Source organism: Coenobita brevimanus, chromosome 24 (assembly GCF_032717465.1).
Source record: "Coenobita brevimanus isolate Jiangsu-jjx chromosome 24, ASM3271746v2, whole genome shotgun sequence".
Lineage (NCBI taxonomy): Eukaryota > Metazoa > Arthropoda > Malacostraca > Decapoda > Coenobitidae > Coenobita > Coenobita brevimanus.
Window position 1 is genome coordinate 13,982,795 of NC_136977.1, and position 16,020 is coordinate 13,998,814.

At 41.8% G+C, this 16,020-nt stretch overlaps 1 protein-coding gene and 1 pseudogene across 5 annotated transcripts in view; one reads left to right on the top strand and one right to left on the bottom strand.

Annotated features, from left to right (window-relative positions):
• Window positions 1-5,641: 5,641 nt before the first annotated feature.
• LOC145393499 (serine/threonine-protein phosphatase 2A activator-like) overlaps window positions 5,642-16,020 on the bottom strand; it is a 273,368-nt gene continuing 262,989 nt past the window's right edge. For all 5 annotated transcript variants that reach the window (XM_080267630.1, XM_080267626.1, XM_080267628.1 and 2 more), the window contains one exon: window positions 5,642-6,382. In XM_080267630.1, coding sequence (XP_080123756.1) covers window positions 5,990-6,382 — 393 coding nt within the window. In that variant the 3' untranslated portion in view covers window positions 5,642-5,989. The remainder of the gene's footprint in view (window positions 6,383-16,020) is intronic.
• On the top strand, window positions 15,492-15,610 carry LOC145393563 (5S ribosomal RNA; annotated as a pseudogene).

The window sequence follows — 16,020 nt, forward strand, 5'->3', positions numbered from 1 at the left end:
CTGGTCTATAAGACTGCTTACTTGCTTAATTGTCTCTGTGTCATTTTTGAACTCTTCCACAACACTCTCGTGATTGACTACTGTACTTGCCATTTCACTCATTTTCTTCCTAAGTGTACTCAATTCCACTGTTAGTTCACTGATGGTTGTGTCTTTCTTATTGTCCTCCCTTCCTAGTTTTTCTATTTCTTCCTTTTGCAAGTGCATCTGCTTCTTTATTTCATCAATTTCATTTTTGAAAGCCATTTCTAGTTTGTGTACACGTTCAACCAGTCTATTGTGAGTCTCCACTTCAACCAGTTCTTGGTAGAAATCATCATTTTGCTTTCTACCTTTATCCCTTTTCTTTTCCAAATTTGCTTTACTAAAGTATGTATCCATTTTGCAATACTAAAAGTACAGAGTATGTACTTACATTCCCCATGCTGTAGTCTAAACAAATCTCAGCTGACTCAGCGCAGTCTTTCGTCTTGGTTCTCTTTTCTGTTTGAACAAGTCTTGTTTTAAACTTATTTTTTTTTCTTTTAACCCGCCCCATCCCATCGACGTATGGGTACGTTGCAACGATTTGCATTTGCCAGTCCCGGCGACGTACCGGTACGTCGTGCAATTGCAATTTGCATAATTTCGACAATTTTCAAAATTTGCGCTTGATTTGTGGTACGTACCCTCGCATGACCTTCCCCTACCTGCCACCAGGCGGGGACACTCGGCGACCCTGCGCGACCCGTGCTAGCCCACCACTCGTCCACTCACCTGGTAGCCACGGTCCTGCTCAGACATGGCTAAGACAGGTCTCTCAGACAGCGAAATTCAAGTCGCCCTGGACACCTTTACCGGCGACAGTGATTCCCCACTGGACGACGAGGATATGGACAAGGATTATGTGCAGCCAGAGGAGGAAGAAACCACCAGCAGTGACGAGGAAGTTCCGTCTCCCAGGAAGCGGCAGTACGTGACTTACCGTGCTGCTAGAGAGGGGCAGGAGGCAAAGAAGGCACGTGCAATATCCTATCCCTATCCCCAGCGTGATTTGGAACCAGAATTCGAGGACGAGGACGAGGATGAGGACGATGACGGAGCCGTGGGATGTGCTGCCATGTGGTATGGACGGGAGGTTATAACACATCGTGGCCCAGAGTGCACACCACGTCGTATGAGCAGGTATGGGCCTAGCATTTTGTTTGGGGAGCTAGGAAGTCAAGTGGAGGGAGTGGGGAGTGAAAGGGAAAGTCAAGGGAGGATTAGGGAAAGTGAGAGTGATGTGAGTGAGTCATTGCTCTCCCTACGTAGTGTGAGGCGGCGTAGTGGATCACGTGGGCCAGTGTGGGTGCGTTCCTTATCACGTGGGGTTGTGAGGGAGGGGGAAGGTGGGGAGGAACCACTCCAAAGCACGTCTTGTGCTCCCCAATATCCCCTAACACGTGGTCGAGCTAGGTTGCGTGAGAGAGCACGTGGTGTTGTAATGGAGGGGGAAGGTGGGGAGGAACCACTCCCCAGCATGTCTTATGCTCCCCAATATCCCCTAACACGTGGTCGAGCTAGGGTACGTGAGAAAGCACGTGGTGTTGTCATGGAGCGGGAAGGTGGGGAGGAACCACTCCCCAGCACGTCTTCTGCTCCCCAATATTCCCCTATTTCATCCCCACAGCCCCCTAATGTTCCTCAAGGCCGTAAGGGTAAGGGAAAGGGAAAGGGTAAAGGCAAAGGGAAGAGGAGAGAGTGGGGAAGCCCTCCGCACTCCTTCTCCCCCACCTCCCCAACCAGGATCTCCTCCCCACCCAGACGAAGGCGGTGATGGGGCTGATGGGGACGAGGGATTTGTGTCGTGGGATTGGGAGGATGGGAGTGATTTTTCTCCCCTCATTCACCCCTTCACTGAGCAGGGGCGATCTGGCGCATTGCTCCAGGAATTCACCGTAATTCCACCAGGTTGGATTTTTTCCACCTGTTTTTCAGTGAGGCATTTGTTGATCAGATTGTATACCAAACAAACCTGTTTGCAAGCGCCCAGCGCCTAGAGAGTGAAAGATTGGGAACAAGGAGTAGGCATTCTATCATCTATGATTACCCTGTCTCCCTTCCAGAAATGTTCTTATTTTTTTGCCCTGGTCCTTTTGATGGGTATTATAAGAAAGAATAGAATTCCTGCTTACTGGACTAGGGACCCTGTTATGTTTACCCCCATATTTGGTCAAGTGATGAGCTGTAATCGGTTTCAACAAATTCTAAGTCGCCTCCATTTCTATGATGCTCATGACCCTGCAAATGCAAACAACACTGATAAAATGAGGCGAATTAGGTTGGTCTTTGATCACCTCAGGCAAACCTTTCATTCCTCATTCTATCCCTATAGAGACCTCGTCATAGACGAGAGTCTCGTGTTGTGGAGAGGCAATATTTCATTCAGACAGTATATACCCAGCAAAAGGCACCGTTTTGGGTTCAAGATCTTTGTTATGTGCGACTGTAGGACTGGATACGTGCAAGACATAGTCTTGTACACCAGTGCACAGACAGACATAATAGAAGATCAAAGTATTGGACTGTCGGGAGCAGTGGTAAAGACGATGATAGAAGACTACCTTCATCGTGGTCATGTTCTCTACTTCGACAATTGGTACACTAGCCCTCTTCTCGCTCGTTATCTTCACACACATGAAACGGGAGTCTGTGGAACCGTAAAGGTGAACCGGTGTCACATGGCCAAGTTAGGGCGGAAACTTGCAAGGAATGAGGTTGTCTTCTTCAAAGCCAACAACATCCTTGCAACAATGTGGAACCACAACAGAGAAGTAAGTCTCTTGTCCACGGTTCACCGCCCCTCGATGCACCGTACTGATTCAGTAGATTACCGTAGCGAGAGCAGGCGTCATTTGGAAACCTGAGTGTGTTATGGATAACAATATAAACATGCGCCTCGTGGACCAGTCAGACTCCATGATATCGACGGTAGAGTGTGCCAGGACCACGATGAAGTGGTATAAAAAACTTCTTTCACTTGCTAGATATCACTGCTCTGAATTGCCACCACCTTCACGCCATGACCACAGGAGTTCAGGAAACATTTGAAGGGTTTGTGAGGGAGCTCACAAGAGAAATCTTTGCAAAGTATGCTGTTCAAAGGCCCAAACATTGCACTCGCACTGCCCATATTGCCCAAACTCCCCAGAGAATATCCGGCCGCCATTTCCCCACTCCTATCCCTCCCCAGCCAAACAGACCTAGGCCTCAACGCAGGTGTCACGTGTGCAGTAATTCCCAGGTGAGACTCACGACACAGAGGAAGGACACCCGCTATGAGTGTGTGCAGTGTGACGTGGGTCTCTGTATTCACCCATGTTTTAGTGAATATCACACGTTGATGCAATTTTAGTACGGTGTGAATGCAAAAGGACGCAGAAATTATGAGGTAAATGCGACAGACAGACGCTCAGTGAAATTATCAGTCATGCTGATCTCCAAATATTAGTATAAAGTGCATACGGGTAGAACATAAGTGAAAACATTGTATGTAAGTATATAAATCTCCCCTAAGTTGAAACTTACATAGCGAGGGTTTTATGATGCGATATTCTGTCGCTCAGTGCAATAAATACGGCCCGTAATTATATAATTATTATTATGGGAAATTCTTACGGGTATAATATAAGTTCAAATTATTGTAAGTGATGATATATATTCTAAGTCAAATATTCATAGCGTGTGTATAGAGATGCGATTTCCTGACGCTTAGTTGAATGAATAAGGCACGTATTAGTCAAAATAAAAGTCAGCAAGTGATAAAGTGAATAATTAGTATATAAGTGTGTGAGTGAATTAGTATATAAGTGTGTGAGTATTATGTTTGTCGAAACATTCCTTGCGAGGGTATTTTCAGGCGATATTCTCACGCTCACTTGAATAAATAATGGCAGTAAGTATGTACAGTGCATTATAGGAGTGTAAACGTGTGTAATGTAAGTGGGAAATTATAAGTGGAGTGAATAAATAAAGTAGATGATGAAACACGAGTGTTTGAGATCGTGGTTGCTACGTGAATATGCGCTAGCATATCGCTAAATGCCCTCGTAATGAATGAAAATAATTGAAAACCTTTACAGTGGTGGAGGAAAGGTTCTATGTAAAGGGGAAAATAATTGGAAAGTGATAAAACAATTTGGTATGTTGAAATACGAGTCATAGCGAGTGCGCTTACTAAGCTGATGTGCGCTATACTTATGCTGCATGTCATCATAATGAATGAAAACATCTGAAAACACTTACAAACAGTTGTAATTGGTAAAATGTCATTGAAACAGAAGTATACAAGTAGAAAAAATGATAGGTTGACTCATACCAGACACTTAGCATATAGCATGTTACGACTCGGACCAAACTCGCTATGCTCGCGCGATGGTACAATGCTTATTTTTCATATATATGTGTCTGAAATCCATTATATTGTTACTGTTATTGTTTATTAGTTCAAATTCAATAAATATAGAGGCGTTGTGTGTTGTTTCTCCCATTATTCCTTACCATAGAAAACGTAAATGCATATCCAGCCCATTAGAGAACACCATACCTGCCGGGGGGAACCGCACCTGTACGGACCACTTATAGACCGCGGGAACCACTTTCTTTGTGATTTTCCTTCGTTTCTCGACCTAAGCGGAAGTTTTAGCAAAAAAAAATTTTTTCCAAAAAGGCTCGGGACTGGGGATGTCATAGGTGCGGAAAACCTCGGGACGTGACGGGTTAATAATGAAAAATTATTTAGTCTAACCTGGTACAGAGCTTGACTCATACAAAAATACTAATTTAGGTAATGCCACTGGCTGTGTTGGTTCAGTACAGAGCGCCGATGTCGCACGTCTGCCTCGATTGACTCCCTCTGTGTGTGTGTGTGTGTGTGTCAATCTGTTATGCATTATTCTGCATTGACTATGTTATGTATAAATCTCTTCATATTAACCTCGAGAGAGAGAGAGAGAGAGAGAATAAATGGAGGAGTGATATAAGCAGCATCCCTGCACAACAAGATAAGGCAAAACATCAATCCCTCCTCTCTCCTCCATTCCCTCCCTCCCCCTCTCCCTCAGAGAGAGAGAGAGAGAGAGAGAGAGAGAGACAGTAAATACAGCAATGAGATGGGCGACCGCCCACGTGCGAACCCGCCCAATCAGTTAGAAGGATTTATGGTGACTGCGAGTGACATGTTCATTCCATGACTGCCAGTAGGTAACTGAATACCAAGGCTGGCCTGCGCTATACATCTAATACCCCTGCATCCCACTGAGAGAGCATATTCATGTGCTATATTTAAAAAATGCACAAAATTTTGTGGAAATTTCATGCGGCTCTTCCAGAATGGATGACACAGTCTACCTACCAGCATTTCCAGAATGCTATATGCAGCCGAAGGGTCAAGAGAAAGTAATGTTTCAAATGGAATCCATTGGTGTGGCCCCAGATATAAGTGTTCAGTATTTTATATACTGCAGTGATATATCTATTTGCTCTGGACTTGTGAACATGCGGTATACAGTATGTCAGATACCTGGGAAAAATCAGTAACTGGGAAGGTAAATTCACCAAGCATGTACTGTACTCACATAATGCAGGACAAAATAATAAAATGATACAATACAGTGGTTTATTTAATATTCTACAGTGTGTGTTAAACATTTGTCAATGAGTTTTCCATATATAACACAGACTGACAGAAGACACACAATTTGGTAGGCTTAATGTATCTGATAAAAGTACATTATGAAAATGCAGTCTGATTTAGTGGTAAAATATTGTACTGCGAAATCCAGGCTAAACTTTGAGTGCTGTACTGTTAAATACAGTATTGCACTAAATAACCTACATTAATATAATTCCCTTTTGATGAATATACCAACAACTGAAACTTTCAGGTCTTGACAGTTTTCTTTACAGGTACTTTGTTGGTGAAAATAACCTGGGTTTGTAGTGCTTTGTGGAAGCTAGGCTGGTGTAGCTATTCTGCAGATGGCATTGCTGTGGTAATCTTATTACCATGTGGCTTGGTGTTTGGGTTTTCATTATCTGATGTTGTGAGTCCTCCAGACATTTTGTGACCTGGTAAGCTTGCCAACAATGAACCATGAGATGCTGATACAGTTCCAGATACTGTACTGGGATATGGAACTCTACAAGGCATGGTGTCTATGCTCTGTGCTGACCTTGTTCCTGGCTGTACTCTGGCCAGTGGTGGCCCCAACCCAGCATGATCAAGTGTGTGTAAAGTTCCAGGAACTCTTCCTGAAAACATATCAGCCCCTGGGGGATGATACACAACCTCACTGGCCATGGTGAATGATAGGAGACTCCCAAACAACATGTGTTGTACAACTGGATATTTATGAAGTACCTGAAATTAAAGAAAATAAGATTAATGAATGTACATAAACTCTCAATTTTCAGTTGCTGCAATATCTGGCACTGTTGGCTTGACTATCAGAGCAATATCTGTCAAAATTATGCAACATCCAGTGCCGAAATGGGAAGTAACCAGTGGTTCCATGCAATATTGGGATGCGAGGCATATCATCCGGGTCGTGCGCAGTAGCCAACTGTTGTACGGGAAAACCCCACAACGCGCCAGCCATTGAGAATGCCCATAACATGCCAGCCAAGCAAAATTCATTGCGGGAGCAGTCCCCCCTAAGGTATGCGATTCCTCCATCCTGGCTATCCCCCCGAATGCAATTAGGGGTTGATTTTTCAACTTTCACGAAGCTAAATTTTTGGGTATTTGAAGAGGTTGATTTTACACACCAGAAAATGTATATTTCATTTCCATATGTCAAATACTAACCACACAGTGATGCATCTACACTGAAAATAGTTAGCATTCGCATATGGGAGAAAACAGAGAACAACCAGAGAAATTTTCCCAAAACGTAATTTTTGCAAACATTTCACAGAAAGTATTAAATGCAATATGATATAAATTCATAAAACAAATTTATTTCGTAGAAGGAATGTGCATAATAAATAAATACATAAAAGTTAAGAAATTAAACAAAAATGGAAAATCGATCTGCATCGAGAAAATTTGTGTATTGCATCTTGTAAGCAAAAACACATATACATGAATAAAACTAAAAAAAACTGAAATGTAAGAGAGAGAGAGAAAGAGAGAGAGAGAGAGAGAGACAGACAGATAGACAGACAGACAGACAGACAAAGCTAAAGAAGCAATAAATAAACTGAATAATTCTCTCGCCTTGTCTTGCCCCCCTGCTGCAATACTTTTCACCAAGACTAATTTTGGTCTTTGACATTTTGAGAGCTTGATTTTAAACACCAGAAAATGTTTATTTCATTCTCATGCGTTAAATACTTACCGCACAACCACTTGCATATAGGAGAGAATGGAGAATAACTAGAGAAATTTACAAAAAACGTAATTTTCACAAACGTCTTACAAAAAGTATTGAATGCAATACGATAAACGCATAAAACAAATTTATTTGGTAGAAGGAATGCACAAATAAATAAATAAAAAGTGAAGAGAGAGAGAGAGAGAGAGAGAGAGAGGGGGGCATAAAGAGAAAGGACAGGGAGGGGATGAGCAGCACACATGATACAAGGAACAAGACGCAGTGAGGTACTGAGAGGTACAGGAGGAGGGGTGGGGGGGTCACTCTGTGGGGGGTTGTGGCTGAGCCAGAGTTGTCAAATGGGACTTTATACTCAAGTTTAGGCTCCATACGTCCCATGCCAAGCAGCCCTGTGGCGGGGAGTTTGACCGGCAGTTTTTTACAGAGCTTCCACGATTGACGTTCATAGCACTCCACGCACCAAACAGCACCAACGTCGATCATCATCCATAGCACCTTAGGGGTTAAGCCTCATGGATCTCATTCAGTGAAAATTTATCTATGCTCTCTGCTCTTGTGACCATACGGTGGCAAAACCCTAGTGCTCTATGGCTTCCTGTGCCTTGCTTGTTGTTGGAAAGCTTGTGGCCTCTCAGTGCTTCGTGTCCCAGTGCTCTATTGTGATTCTGAAATTACTGTACATGTAATTAATGCCACTAGACCGCATGGGATTAAGTGCACTCAACTGTGCTGCATGGTGTATGCCTCTACCCTCAATTTATAAAGCCAACACCAGGTGAGTACATAGTACACTATGTACTGTATGTACTGTATCAGTAATGTATTCTATGTTTAATTTTCATCATTCACTCATGAGAAAATATTTAGGATACAGAGAAAAGCAAGATGAATAAATCCATTGAAAAAAAGGCATGCTTTTTATCAGTGGAAAGTGTGTGGTACCCATAAGGTTTTCCACCTAATGATTCGACTCTACCAATATGCTTGCAATATTTTACAGTACATATAAACCCCAAGATACGATACCCCAGCTTAGCGATGGGGGTGGAAATACACTCGACTCTCGATTTGCCGGACTAAAAAGGGGGTAGACCAGTCCAGGAATGGCAAAATTCCGGCACCACATACCATTCCCCAGACTATTACCATACTTTGTCTGAATTCTTCAATATCGTCCGGCGATTATTCCGATAATCTAGAGCATTCTGGAATGTAGGCTACCTATACTAACATAACTAACATACACAGTACATAAAATAATAACACTGATGCAATAATAATAACTGACACAATAGCTGTATTCTGCTAGTCACAACCCTAAGAATGGTTGTTTAACAGTTGTTGATAAGAATGTGGAGGGTATGATAGAAGATCAGAAAGCTGAGGAAAAAGAGGAAAATGAGCAAGGAATGATCACCACAAGGTCAGCCAACCACTAATCAGCTGACCAAGATACAAACACGCAATCTTGGACCGAATCGGCAATTTTAATTGGAAAATATTTTAATCTTTATCAATATATTGGTTTGCACACCTAATTATTTGAAATTCAGTCAAAAATTTGTACTTAATTTAATTATTAATAGAAAATCAGGATTCAGAGTGAAAATTTCTTAAAGTTAGCATAAGTGCTGTGCCTCTAGCCTAACAACTCACCTTGACGGACTTTTGTTTTGGATAAATATCGATTTACAATGCAGATACATTTTTTTTTTAACTCAAAATAAATATTTATGCAAAATAGAAGTCGGTCAAGGTGTGCAGACAATCTGAAGGGGAAATATCTGCTAACATTGGCCAACCACTCATCAGCTGACCAAGATATAAATACTGACAATCTGAAGTGGAAATATCTGCTAACATTTGTGCATCTTAGCTCTGAAACCTGATTTTTTAATTAACTTACATTAAGTAAAATTTTCTAAGTAGATTTCAGATAATTACGTGTGTATGAGATACTGTGGCGAAAAAATTTAAAATATTTTCCAGTGAAAAGTGCCGATTCGGTATTTAGTCACACCGAGTCGGGTGGGCTAAGTGAGTAGGAATGGATCCCATTAACTTTGTCCGTAAGAAAATATATTTTTTATTACCTATGAATATTATTGTGTCCGAGCCTTCCTTAAACTTTATACTGTTATGCAATAAACAATTTATAGTGGCATTTGAGAAAGGTAAGAGGCAAATGGGATACTGCCACAAGTTAGGAGCTGGTGGCATGAAGCAGGTTGGTGGCCAAGATGCGTTTCATGTATGAAAATAATTTCTTGTGTGTGTTACAAATGGCCTTTATCGAGTCAAAACCTTGCTAAAATAATACTTGGTTGTGCAAGAGACTGCTTACAGTTTTATATGAGAGAATAATGGCCGGACTTTTGTTGTGAATCCCAGACTTGTACGGGCATTTGTCTGGCATTTGATAATGCTGTACTGTCCAGACTCACCCCGTGTCCGGGAAATCCAAAATCCGGGAAATAGGGGTCTGCCAAATCAAGGGTCGAGTGTACCACCATACCCCGCCTAACGATGGCCAAACCCTGATTTAACGAAGGGTTTTTATTTTTTCTCTGTTTATGATATTTTAGACTTAAAATTTGTGTTCAGGTTGATTTATAAACTGTTTTTAGGGTGAAGTGAGGTTGGATGGTGAGGATATGGAGAATGTGAGTGCATTCAAGTACTTGGGTAGTGTGATGAGTAAGGATGGAACTTTGGGGGATGAAGTACGTGAAAGGGTACAGCAGGGAAGGAAGGTTGTTGGCACACTGAAAGCAGTGATGAGAAATAGGGAGGTGAGTATGGAAGTTAAGAAGTCACTGCATGATGGTATTGTGATCCCTACCCTGACGTATGGAAGCGAGGCGTGGACCTTGCAAGAGGGGAACAAGTCAAGAGTGAGAGCAGTGGAAATGAGTTACTTGAGAGGAGCATGTGGAGTGACATGGAGGGACAGGTTGACGAATGAAGAAGTGAAGGAACGCTGTGGGGTAGATGTGGATGTGGTTGAAAAGATTAGGAGAAATACACTGAGGTGGTTTGGACATGTGGAGAGGATGGAGAATGAAAGACTGACTAAGAGGGTGTATGTAGGTGAGGTGGAGGGAGGGAGAGGGAGGGGTAGACCGAGGATGAGGTGGAGGGATGGAGTTGAGAGGTATATGAGGGAGGGGGGGGTGAGTTGGGGGGAGGGGAGTCAAATGGTGGGTGACAGAGTGACTTGGAGGCGTTTTGTCTGCGGCCACCCTTTGCGGGATTAGGGCGTCGGGCTATAGATAGATAGATAGATTTTAGGGTTAGATTAATGTGGTTTAGTCATAGGTGGGGTGAACATTGTCATTTTGAGATACAGTTTACTAAGTTTGATTTTTTCCAGACTTAAATTTGACAATTTTCAGATTTTATTTTTGAGTTTAGGCGAGTTATAAACTGTTTTCAGGCTTAGTTTAGCTTGTTTTTAAAGCCATTTGGGGGTTTAGGTGAGCTAGAAACTTGTTTTTGGACTCATTTGGGTGGGTTTAATGCTTGGTTAGGGGGGGGAGGACCCAAGGCTCAAAAATGCATTCCTAAACAGTCAGCTCTCACTTAATGCGTAATCTGAATGCAAGAACCTCTCATAACATGATGGGCAATCTTTGAGGCCAGGAAATGGTCAAAATGCGAAAATGACAGATATAATGCAGGTTAAAACATCTGCCCACTTTTTTGAAAACCGTACTATGCTGCAACAAGAGGGATTATGCAGCCTGAGGCCACAAATTATGGTTTAAACTGTCATTGTGTGAAAAAATTGGTCATAATGCAGTCATTAACCCCTTAACGCCTAATTCCATCAATTGATGCTTAATCGCATCACTTGAGCGGGGCCTGTAAAAAACTGCGGAGCATTTGCTCCACCTGGATTAAGGTTAAGGTTGCTAATGATATGCTTTGTCTGGTTGTAAGTGAAAGGTGCAAAGTCTGGGTCTGTGGGGAACTGTCTCTTACATCAGATGATACATCGGTCACCATGATAGGGGTTTAGATGGCTGACTTTTTTTTTTTTTTTTTTTTTTTTTTTTTTTTTATGTGTCCGACTCTGGGCGTAGGCTTCACAGCCTGCTTTCAAGGCCCAGTAGTCCTCCCACGTACCGCACACCTCTACATGTCACCACTTTGGCGCTAACACCCACCGTCCATATTGAATACATGCTAGAGCTGTCTCATATAGGACTGGTGTATTGGTATTAGCGGGGGTATTTTTACGACATGTCGGCGGGTCTTCTGGTAGATCAGTAAAGTCTGACTTTTATGAAATTCAAATCCTTAAGGCACCACAAAACAGGCGCAAGCTTCGGAGATTCCTCAGCAGTATTGGTTACTGCTGTCGTTTTTTGAAGAACTTTGCAACAATAGTGGCCACTCTCACTGAATTGCTCAAGAAAGATAAAAAATACGTCTGGACTTATGTGTGTCAGAATAGTTTTGATGCAGCCAAGGAGATCTTATGTAATTATCCAGTTATGGCTGCACCAAACTTTAATAAGACATTTAAACTTGCTGTAGATGCTAGTAATGTGGGTGCAGGAGCTGTGTTAATGCAGGATGACGATCATGATGTAAAGCATCCTGTTTGTTATTTCAGCAAGAAGTTTTCTGTTTCTCAACTTAAGTATTCTGTTATCGAAAAGGAACTATTAGCCCTGATCCTCACCCTGCAGCACTTTTCTGTGTATGTCCCTGCATTTGGAACTACTGTCATTGTATATACTGATCATCACCCACTCAAATTTCTGAATAATTTGAAGATGAAGAATCAGCAATTGACACGTTGGAGTTTGTTCCTTCTACAGTTTCACTTGGACGTTAGACATAATAAGGGTGTTGACAATATCATAACTGATTGTTTGTCATGTTCTTAAGAACGAATTTTCCTATTGGAAAATTCTGTCTTAGGTGTGGGTGTGTTACGTGTGTAAGAATGTATATATTTGTTTGTGTATACTATGCATGTATGTATAGTGCGTGCGTGTCGCTGGGCGTGTGCGTATGCGCATCGATGCAGTGTACGCCAGCATCTATGCACATGCACTTGCTCATGTTGTTGCCTGTTTAGTGCATACACATTTATAACGTCTTAGTTAATTCTGTTTGCTCTTTCGATGCGGGTGTGACTAAAATTGTTTTTAATATCAGTGACTTTTTGTGGAGCTTAAACTGGCGACATAAAAGATTTGTATTCACCAGCAATATTTATAACGTTTGGAGTATGGGGGAGAGATTAAATTGCCTAGCTCTTTTCTGCATATTTCTCATCTGGCCTCCAGCTGTGTGTTGACACATGCACGCAACCGAAGGGTATATAACGCAGAATGGAGATAAGGGTTTTTGTGGGGTTGGCATCAGGAGAGGTTGTGTTTGGACTGGAGATCAGAGAGGCAAGAGAAGCAGTATTTTGTCTGTTGTATATATTTCTGAACATCTTTTCACTTTGTATCAGCATCCAATTGCAAGTATTATTATTATTTGTGGCAAACTGAATGCAGTTTAATTATCCCTTTTTTGTATGATTTTATTTCTTTTGTTTGGCAAGTCTGTTCCCAGACTTGTGTGATTAGTCAGGGTATTATCAGGTTGCTTGTTTCTGTCATTCTTTTGTGTTTTATTATCTCATTGTAAATTTTGTAAATATTAGCTTGTATTATATTAGGTATTTTTCATTGTGTTTATTTTCCCCTTACTTACCTCAGCTAATTTGATTTATTTTCGGACCTGTGTTGCGAGATTGGAGTTACGTGTTTTTTTTTTTACTGTTTTTCACCACTTAGCTATTTGCTCAGTTCCCTTTTCACTTTGTCTTCCTCAGTTTTTACGCAGTTAGATTTAGTTATCTTGTTGCCGATTCCCATCTTGTAACATATGTTACTGTTCACAGTTTCTCTTCACTGTGAAAATACATATACAGGTAAGCCCTTAATTCACGCGAGGGTTACGTTCCCAGACCCTTCGCGTATGTGGTAAATTCGTGTACACTCAACCCCCTGCTATCGTGCCTAATTGGTCACAGGAAACGCGCATGATAGCTGAATGGGTGATAGCTGAACTGAACAATCAATGGGAAAATTTCTAATTGGTTTTTCGGTGGCTCATTTTTCTAACTTTTAACCTTTATGCCTATGATTTCCTGCCAATCTCTCCTCTAACATGAAATAAAGCATTATTATATTAATAATAACAGTATAATGAATAAATAAACAACATAAAAGGCCATCAAACTTTTATAAGGATTACGGCTTGGGTGGTTTGATGGGCGAGGCTTGAGAGTGGATTAGTTGCCGCCAGATCTCTTTGGCTGTCTCCATTTCTTTAGTGTCCACAGCTAAAGGGGGTATCACATGGTACCTCATATCAGGAATGGCTGAGGAACATTTAAGTGGAACAAAACTTGGACGCTATCACACACGTTCCTCACACTGTCGTCAGAGCCCCATCTCAGTTGTAAACACGTGATTACTTTATCGACATCACAGTTTTTTTGGCATAAGAAATATTAACTCTTTATAAGGGTTTCAAAACGATTGATATTTATTCTAAAATACAATATTAATAAGTATTAAGCAACGTTGGGTCTGGTTAGTACTTGGATGGGTGACCGCCTGGGAACACCTGATGCTGTTGGCATCCCTACGTGTCAAGTGGGGTTGGTGGAGGATTAGTGCCCCTCCCTGTAAAACAATTAACTCTAAGCCCTTGGCCACCCCATTTGGGATATATGGCGTCTGGCAATGGATGGATGGATGGATTCAGTATTAGGCTAAATTTCAATGCTGTAGTATGATATATTCTTTCGAGCCGAATGGGTTTTGGTCACTGTTTTGCCCGTCATGTCCTCGGCAGGAATCCGTTCAGATACATTCCAAATGCCCGTGCTATAATCGGGAATTTTACCACGTTACCGTTCCGATTAACCATCGTATCCTCTGCAAACCTCGTATGAAGTGCCGTGTGAATAAGTTTCGCTTAGCCTGTCTTCAAACTCGACGCGTGATAGCGGTCTTGGGGTGCATGATAGCATGTATGGTTGTGCATTTGATGTGTGCGTGATAGCAGATAGGCGTGATAGCTGAACGCGTGATAGCAGGGGGTTGAGTGTATATGTTCTGCCCTTGTGTGCACATAATTACGCATGTCTACTAAGTATATTATATCTGAATAATACTGTTTATGCACTACATACACCTTATAAACTAGCATAAAGTATGAAAAACAACAAAAATGTAAGAAATTTAACACTGAAACCTGACAAGCACAAGCATAAATGGAGACACTTCAGCAGTCTGGTGCACAAGCCCTCACTGCCTCCCATATGCTACATTCTGCCTTCTTTATTGTCCAAACAGTTGACTCATTCATCCCAAACACACGGTTCCAAGCCAGTTCACAGGCGTAGGTGGAGACAATTCAGCATAGTCTGGTGCACTAGCCCTCACTGCCTCCCATATGCTACGTTCTTTATTGTAAGAACAGTTGACTCACCCCAAACACAAGGTTCCAAGACAATTCACCACGAAGTCAATTCACCATCAAAACATGGACGATTTCCTGTCATTCTATAAATATACTTATTGATTAATTAATACTTTAATAACTAATTTTCAGGGGGATTTTATACCTCATATAAGTAAAAAACTAGTGTACTGTACTTGCTAAATAAACTGGTATGTAAATAAATGACAGGGAATCGTCCTGACGGAGAATTGTCGCCGACATTCCTCCCTTAAGTTTGTCCAACACTTTAACTTTCTCTGTCAGCAACATCACTTTACTAATCCGTTTTGGTGTGTTACCACATGCATCACTAGCACTACACTTAGGCCCCATGTTGGCAGACAAGGCAAGCATTCACTGGAAGGCAGAAAAATAAGCCACAAATAACGATTCGCAAGTCAAGCATGGTTCGACAGTCGGACTCAAACTGACTGTGTGGTGCGTGGTAGACTGGTAGACCGACCACACACACACACACACACACACACACACACACACACACACACACACACACACACACATATGTATGCACACGGGCAGCAGGTAGGCATTTTTATATTTTATTTACTTCTCTTGTATATTAAAATTATTTATTTGAATACTATAATTTTATATGGCCATACCACGTTGAGTACACAGCTTCCCATCCGATCAGCGAAGTTAAGCAACGTTGGGTCTGGTTAGTACTTGGATAGGTGACCGCCTGGGAACACCAGATGCTGTTGGCATCCCTACATGTCAAGTGGGGTTGGTGGAGGATTAGTGCCCCTCCCTGTAAAAACAATTAACTCAAAGCCCTTGACCACCCTGTTTGGGATACATGGCGTCTGGCAATGGATGGATGGAATTACTGTACGAAAAATTCGCAGATAACCGAAATCGCGTGAAAAAAGTTCGCGTGAATTAAGGGCTTATCTGTACTGTACTGAATCATGCAGCCTCATTATGTGATAAATTGCTACAATGATAATCAAAAAGTTAAACCCTGTCTCAGTAAAAACATAAAAAAATTAATCACAGTTTCACTACAGCGATATTTTTGATGGCTGCCTCTGAGAATCAGTGACACACGCAAGCAAAAATGGACAACCGTGTTCACATTGGCTGTGATCGATGCCTTTCATTCTATTTTGTGCAT